The sequence below is a fragment of the Anopheles coustani genome, chromosome 2 (assembly GCF_943734705.1).
Source record: "Anopheles coustani chromosome 2, idAnoCousDA_361_x.2, whole genome shotgun sequence".
NCBI lineage: Eukaryota > Metazoa > Arthropoda > Insecta > Diptera > Culicidae > Anopheles > Anopheles coustani.
In genome coordinates this window covers 38754782-38763027 of record NC_071289.1, presented here as the reverse complement: position 1 = coordinate 38763027, position 8246 = coordinate 38754782, and the positions used below count along the sequence as shown (strand labels likewise).

The 8246-nt window shown below is 40.6% G+C and overlaps 1 protein-coding gene across 1 annotated transcript; it reads left to right on the top strand.

The window, feature by feature from the left end:
• The first annotated feature begins 1886 nt into the window (after positions 1 to 1886).
• LOC131264365 (uncharacterized) lies at positions 1887 to 3659 on the top strand. Its single transcript, XM_058266668.1, has 8 exons — positions 1887 to 1973; positions 2072 to 2247; positions 2392 to 2491; positions 2562 to 2679; positions 2758 to 2865; positions 2944 to 3005; positions 3090 to 3212; positions 3284 to 3659. The coding sequence occupies exons 1-8, from the start codon at positions 1887 to 1889 to the stop codon at positions 3284 to 3286; spliced, it is 777 nt and encodes a 258-aa protein (XP_058122651.1). The 3' UTR covers positions 3287 to 3659.
• Positions 3660 to 8246: the final 4587 nt, after the last annotated feature.

Here is an 8246-nt window from a genome sequence, read left to right as displayed (position 1 = left end):
TCGTTCATTGATTAAGTGAACAATCTCATACCATACTGGACGTACAGGGTTTCAAACCTGATAAAGACATTTTTCTAACCGACCATCTCTGTGTAATTCTATTACTTGCTTTTCTAACTACCTACACGATGGAGGCCGCTCCGCTGGAAGAAAAAGCTATTGATCATCCATTGCCATTACGTTTTCCTTAACAAATCGGCTCCGGCAGCCGACCATAAGTGCTGCTCGTGGTGGATCGAGCCAGAGTGAGGCTTGTTTCGCACAGGGAAAACCCTTTCGACGCAAAACATAAACCAATTAACGATGCTAAACAGCAGCTATTACTCTTCATTAGCTGCGTGGTGTGACAAGGGTACTTGATGCCATCGATGGTGAAGATTGTTTCAATTTGTTGTCGAAGTTTTACGTCGTTGCCGTAGCTTGTCATGTGGCCAAGGAAAATCGTTTGTCAGGGCGTTCTTTGCAGGTGCTAATGTGGTAGGAGGAAAACCTAAAGGGTACTCGTTCGACCCAAGTGAAACTTTGGTGTGATGAGATTATTATCAATCGGTAAGCGGGAATCGGAAGAAGATACTGAAACCTTCTCGATTTGAATATTTTTCTGAAACAAAAATTTCAATTACAGGCCAATTTATTCCGCTGTACTATAATGTACTATCGCAGCTCAAAAGTAACATATCATCTTTGTTTGTTTATTTATTGACTGTAAATACACATAGTGGTGTTGTATGTAGGTATTGGGGTTATAATGTAACTTATCAGGGTTGTATTTTTTTCCTAAAACTGCAGATTTTAAAAAGACCAGTGTAGAACGGAACCGTGATCTTTTCTTCATAATACAAAGTTTTCCACAAATACTTTCTCCGTGGTTGATAATATTTAAATTGTGTTGAGGTATTAAGTATTAATCCAATAAATACAGTAAGAATAGAATATTCAACATTTAAAAACATTTCTTAGTTCGCTGGCATCACTGAATAACTTGTTAAGACAAGTGAATCAATAAATTCACCCTCGCATACGAAATCGTAAAAAAATAAAATCAGTTCAATAAAGCCCATTAAACTTGGCGTTTGCCGTAGTTTTAACCTTATGGATTCTAACAAAACATTCCGTACTGTTGAAAAGCTAAAGATCATTAGATTAGATTAGTTGATCGAACTGTTAAAACATGTATTTTTAAAACATGGCAATTAAAATATGAACAAAACTCTTCATTTTAGGTTTTTCGAGTAAAAATCTCTAATTTACGAGGTAATTAAGGTTTAGTTAAGTTATTATACACTGCTTACTCCTTTACTCCAGCGTTTCGCTTATTCGCATTAAAAAAAACCAGAAAATCTGGAAAACCAAGTTCTTTCTCACTAGGAAGCTGGAAAAACCAAAACTAGTAAAAATACATTAAAAAAGATGAAACAAAAACAAATGCAATCCGAAAATAAAACACGCCAATACATCGGAGTCGTGTCGGAAAGTAATCACCACGTTCGGCACGTAACCAATTTGACATCCATAAACAAGGCCCCGTGCTCGGCAACGTGTTGAATTCCATCGTAGAGTTAACCAAAGCGAAACGTATTCGGCTGCCGAAATTCCCCCGCGCAAAAAAAGTGGGCCACACAATGGACAGGCAATAAAGAAATCAAAGAGACACACCCGTTAATGATAGTATTGCTTGAGGATCTGATTTCAATTGTGATAATTATGCCCCCGCTTAATTCGCCTACGATGGCAGGTGCATAAAAATTTGATGTTTTATTGCTTTCCTCTTCCATGTTTTATTGTATGCAAAACAGCATCAAACAGATAAGCACCACACACACAACAAAAACGAGTGTTCCCGCGACTAACCGACACCGAATAAAAGAAAGAGAATGAAGCGATACATGTTGACGCTGGTGCTTTCCTTCGGTCTGCTGCATGTGTGCGTGTCGGCGTCCGGTGGCGTTCCCGAATCTCCCGCCCAAACGCCGGTAGGTAGCATTAATCGGGTTGCACTTTTTAATTGCATTAATTGCAATCCGATCCGATTCTTCCCCCCCCCCCCCCTTTCCCTCCCCCTCTCCTTCAGGAAATCGGCAATGATGCTGCTCCGGATGATGACGACGACACACGCAATTATATGAGGCTCGATGAAAATGACCTGGCGCCTCCATCGTCCACGGTGGGCGGGCACGAGAAGGGTGGGGACGGGCCGTACCGGCCGTGGCGGTTGCATCCCAGCCCGGAACTGCTGGACGCACTGAGGTGAGTGGAGCAGGGAAAGGGGCACTAATTATGCGCCACTGGATTGATTGTTAAATTAATCCATTTGGTTTTGCGTTGCATTTGAATGCATCTGGGGTCCACCTTCTAATGGGGTTTTGGGGTGCATTTTTATCGCGATTTTAGGGCGGCTTTGGCAGTGGAAAGTGAGGTTATGGAGCTGCACAATGCCAAGGGCAACAGCAGGGACGATTCGTACGATATTGGCAGGACTTCCGGCGATTGGGTAAGGTTGCTTCCATCGGAAGAAAAGATTCTTTAGAAGTAATCTTTGCTTTCGAACCCCTCCTTTAAAGACACTGGGCTTGCACGATGGTGGATTGTTTGGATACGGCGGTGAGCGGCAGCTTCCGAAGCGAGCCCCGACCGGCTTCACCGGCATGCGAGGACGAAGGATTCCTTCCGGCTTTAACGGTACGTTTGAAAGCGACCGAAAATATGGCGGCTTCCGGTATTATCGGTTCTGTTTTCCCTTCCCCCCTTTCCGACTAGGAATGCGCGGCAAGAAGTCACTCTCACTGTTCAGCTGGAACAACCAGGCGCTTCAGGCCGACCCGAAGTCGTACAGGGATGGCAAACGGGCCCCTTCGGGATTTATCGGTAAGAAAAGCTTTGAACTAAACGGCTTTTAAACATTTTTAATACCCCTGCGGGTTGGTTCTCTTTCCCCATCGTTAGGAATGCGTGGTAAGAAGAGCTTCGACACGTCGCTGGATGAGCAATGGAGTATGGATGACCTGGTAAGTTTTTCCCCAAAAAAAAACAAAAACATAGAGATCGCCCGCTGTTGCTTCAATGTGGAACCTCCATCTTCTGTTCGGCAGAGTTTGGCCCGCCAGGCGAAGGAATATCCGAACTTTCTCATCCTCGAGCCGACGTTTGGGGCCATGAACCCGGCCCCGTTCAAGCGCGTACCCAACGGGTTTATGGGGCTGCGTGGAAAAAAGGTGAGTCACGCGCCGGCATCAAACGGTCATTTTGAAAACACACTCGTACGTTGTGCTCTTCCGGTTTTCAGTAGGATGGCCGTTAGAAGAACAAGCTCTGAAGACAGCCGCGAACGAAGCAGCCCTTCTTCGTCTGCACAACGATCTCGTCTGCCGCCTCTGCTAGCCGCCCTGGGAATGGAAGGAACAATACACGGCATCACACCCACGCACACAAACACACTCTCTGGCAACATCATGGAACTGTATCAATAACCTCCTAATTATCGTTAAGCATCTGCTGTTAAACATATCATCACTCGGACGTCGGTGTTGGTGCATTGGATGTTTCCATTGTACAGTGAAATGCACCGTTTGGGGCTCTACGGAAAACAAGCGGGTTAAAGAAAACAAATAATAACCCCTTTAACACACCGACATGGAATAAAAACTGGCTTCTGGAAAAATTATAGCACTGTTAAATATTGTTTATTTAGTTCGGATTGCTTACTTATTAAAGGTGTTAAGAAAGAAATTTTCGATAAATTGTTTCATACTTTGAGTTGGCGTAAAAACTATACAATTGAAACAAAGCACATAACCTTAAACTTGGCAATCAAACTAATGCTGGTGAAGATTATGATGATAGGGACTATAAAAATATTAAATTTGTGATCAAAACAAGTTTAATAACATTGAAGCATGGTTGAAGCCAATTTTTTCTCCTTCAAACTTTAGAACTTCAAATGAAGCAAAATTACATTTTATGTTGATTCAGTTAGCATTAAAGCACTAAAAGCTGATTGATTTTAACTTAATCCCAAGCATATATGGTACTATAGTATCTATACCTTGGGAGTAAAAATGAATTTCCAAAAACCATACACAATTTACGAATAATAAATAAAACAGTAAAAACAAAAACATTCTATTATTAGTTTAAAACAGAACAAAAATTGAATTAAACACCCGAATTTTCGTTTCAATTATTATGTTTCCTTTTTCTAATGATTCTAATTTGTCTGAAAGGAGCTCCAAAACTAAAGCAATGTCCAAGAAAAACAATGACGGGCTTAGAAATCATTGATTCCTAATGAAATAAAATAGACAAGAAAATAAAATAGTCATCCGATAAAGTACAAAAAAAACCCAACCCTTTTCCACTTTATGGACATTTTCATGATTTGAAAAAATGTAAAAAAATAAGAATGCAATGAACAATTGTTCATACGTAAATAGTTTAAACTACGTGCAAAACTTCTCCGTTACTGTTTCCTTTAGCATGAAAAGCTTTAAAAGCATGGTTGAAATGTTTCTATTGAAATATTTCCACCGCAGGGATGTACCAGTTGTCATCCTGGAAATCCTTGCGTTTATTGTTTTATTATTTTTTCTCGAAATTTCGCTTGTCTTCTTTCATAAAATAAAACAAAATTAAATAAATTCCCAAAAGCTTGCTAAATTTAATATTTTTTGTCATTTCTCTTCTCTTTTTATTTCTAATTTTCAAAGATGTTTACATTTTTCTAGTTTGCTTGTTTGCCTTGTAGCGATATCTTGTCTGTTCGTCTGTAGTTTGTGTTTTGTTCTCTTCAATTTTTCTCCATCATTTTCCTCTCCTTTTTTTCTTCTTTTTCTCACTTCAATTACCGCTAGTTCGCCTCACTCGCATACCCCCCTGATCACTGGTTTGCCACGGTTTCGTTTTTCCGCTCCGAGAGGGTTTTCCATCTACCCTCCAAGCACAATTTACCGTCGCCATGTTTGAGCTGTTTTTTCACGTTTCCGCGCTCTGTCCTCCGTTGCGGTGAAAGGTGTGCTGTGTGCCTGTAAGAAAGCGGCCCTTTTTTGGTTTTGTGTGAGTGTGCGTATTTACTGTAGTTGATGCTGTCCTGCTGCAAATTCCTTATTTTGCCGCTTGGGAGAACGGTTTCCGTTAGTCGTACCCTTCGTGATCGCGATTCTGTTTTCGTCTCTCCTACTGTATGCCTGGCAAACGTTCAATTAAAAATCTTTCTTCTAATAATATTTATAAAGACTTAAACCGTAACTTTATAGCTTTCTGGCAAATGGCTAACCGTCGGTTCGAGATCGAACCGATCGTAAGCAATGTGGAAAACAAAATGAACTCTGCTAATGAACAAACTGTTTCAAAGCAGCATCGGCATGGCACACACTTCACTGGCGCGCTTGCCCGTTATGCTAATGCTAACGATCCTGCTGATTACGCGTATGTTTGTGTATATGTATGTAGGTATGTATGAGTGTCCTTAGTACCTTCCGGTAGCGGCTGTAAATTGTTAAGACGTGCGACGTTTCGTTTCGAGTAGTGACCTGTTCCTTAACGCTTATCGTAGGCGAAAAAAGAAACGAACGTTCGAAGATGGTGATGATGATGCTCTATTTATGTATGTATAGTACGTGGTACGTATCAGCTGTACAGCCTGCCGACGTATAGATACCGTCCGACATCTCTAATATGGTTTAGAATCGTTTAAAGAGTTAGCTTCGTTCCGGTGCCAGTATGCTGGCGTTCGACGCATGAATTTTTACTTCATCCCAAGTCTCGTTTTCGGGAGTTTGTTTGCTGACGCGAGCGAAGATTTCGTATAGAGAAGTTTATTTAGCACGGTGTGTCTGTGTGTGTATGTAGCTGGGAGTGCGGACCTTTCCGATTATGTCCCTCGAGCGAATAGTAGTGAGCTTTGAAAGTGACTTTGAGGTCATTTCTTATATTTCCTTTTTCTGTTTGTCGGTTTGTTACAGGTTTTATTCTGTTTGCTTGGTACTCCGCTTTCCTTTTGCATATCTTTGCTTTTCACGTAACTTGTCACTTTATACACCATTACGTATGTACGATTGTTTATTTTCTTCTTTCTCTTCCCTTTTTATTTTACCTTTTCAAAGTGACATGTGTTCACGTGTCTGGGAATGATTTTTGTTCTCTTGTTTAAGGTTTTGTTTTGCATCAGCGTCAACAACTGTTTGTGTATCGTTTGGTTTTTACTCTGTGTTGGTTTAACTATTTTCTCTTGTCAGCACGCTTTTCTTCGCTTCTCTTGAGTTTTCGTGTTTTGTACGTCGGATTTCTTAAACCCAACCCCCGCCGGAGGAATAAGCGAATGCCCATTAAGGCCATCACAGTTCAAAAGCTTCCTCTCGTGCTTTTTGTTGCTTTACTCGGCTTCTTCAATTGCTCAGATTTTGCTTTTTGTTCGCGCCGAAAAATCCAAGCAACTCGTTTATCTTGTTCACCTGCCAGCTTTTTCCGTCCAATTGCCCACTTTCGTACCGCTTCGATTACTACGTTCCTTAACTGTTACAAGCAAAAAGCGAAAACTTAATTTGTTTTTTTATTTTGTTCTGTTCTTGGTCTCGTAACCATTAGTCAAATGCTAAGATAATGTATATATATAAGACTTTTCATTATTTAATCGCTCTCTATTTGGAATTGTGTTGCGGGTACTGTGGATAAATGTGATGGTGGTTTGGTGTAAGTGGGGAGATGTGTCAGTGTGGGTGGATGTGTGTGTGTGTGTATTTATTTTCAAATATTAATTAAGCTTGTTCACCTCACGTCGCCTTCCTCTTGCTTCCCTTCTCTATCGTTTCAACTTACCTAAAGATCAATAACACTACTACTGGAGAGGGTGATTTTAAATTGTTAGCATTTTGCTCGTAACCTTTCGTGCAGCTCTCGTACTCGCGGCGTCCATTTTACTTTTCCTCGCGGTGCTTCGTTTTTCGTCCCACCTTGAGAAAAACGGATGCATGTGCATGTTTGTGCTCGGGTGAAAGTGCTTAAATCAACGCACCGAATTACGTGATCTTTACCTGGTCAATCTTTTCCCATTGGCCTTTACTGTTTTCCCGCAAAAAACAGCTTTTCCGTTCTACGTGTACGTTGGATACAAAGCTCATGAAAACTAGATAAACCAACCGGTTTTGCATCATTGCAATTATTCCGAGGGGTACCACGTGCTGAAGGAATCCAACTAGTTGCACTTTGATTGGAATTTCGGAAGAAGGAAAAGTTGGCGCACTGGAAATGGCTTGAAATTCGAAGTATAGTTCCTCCTTTACCTCTTTCCTGGAAAGGACCTTTCTATCCGGACCAAGTTTTGCATCTTTACGCTACGGCATATAAAGGGAAAATGGCTACGTTTGCTAAAACTCGGTAATATACCCGCTGCCCTGATACCTACTGATAAACTTTCTACGTACGCGGAGAACCGTAGCTGGCGATAATTTTATTTTTACAGTGGACTGTCTTTTTTTACACTCCCATCCTGGAGATGATGAAGGTAGAAAACGGAAACAGTCAAATAAAATGGCTAAATAATGTAGTAGCGATTTAACATGAGCTTCCCTAAAAGTCGGTTCTACTTCGTGTCCCCCGTCTGTCTCCCGTATGCTACCCGCGGTACGTACGGTAAGTTTTCCCTGTTCTAGTGTTGTTTAGCAGTGGCAATAATGATTACTATTCAAATAGTAGTTTAATAATAATATTAGTAGCAGTTTTAAGTAGTAATCGGTAGCAATTTGTAGTAAATAGATTTTTATATTCCTTTTTTTCTTTCTCGCCAGCTTTTTGTCTGTGTTCGTTTTCCTTTCGTTTCTAGTTTGTATGTATTCTTCGGCCGAAAGTCAACATTTCCGGTCCTGGTGCATGTTGGATGTGGAAAAGCTTGCTCGAAAAAGGTCTTCAGACAGAAGTTTAGTGTTCTTGGTGATCGAAATCGCGAAAAGAGTCGATACCCGAAAATGTTATGTTTTAGTACTCTTTCAAGCATTTGGTTCTTATGAAAAATTTCGTTTCCATTGAATTTTCGTTTTCAACACCTGATTTCAAATTATCGGTAATTTCGCAACACCATCATAACTATTATTGAGTAGAACTGTTCTGTCTACAAAAAATAAACTGGCCTCTTTAGGTGATATACTTTTTTTATCACAAAATTAATAATACTACTCCTCCATTTACGAGATTTTATATGAAGTGTATCTTAGTTTGTTTCGTCTAAGAGACCCTCATCAAGTTGGATGATGGATTTT

What these genes read in the sequence shown, in the direction of transcription:
- LOC131264365 (XM_058266668.1), top strand. Translation starts at nt 1,887, where the DNA reads ATGTTGACGCTGGTGCTTTCCTTCGGTCTGCTGCATGTGTGCGTGTCG. An exon ending in GAACTGCTGGACGCACTGAG is followed by an intron (nt 2,248 to 2,391) that starts GTGAGTGGAGCA and finishes TCGCGATTTTAG; the next exon opens with GGCGGCTTTGGCAGTGGAAA. An exon ending in GCAGGACTTCCGGCGATTGG is followed by an intron (nt 2,492 to 2,561) that starts GTAAGGTTGCTT and finishes CCTCCTTTAAAG; the next exon opens with ACACTGGGCTTGCACGATGG.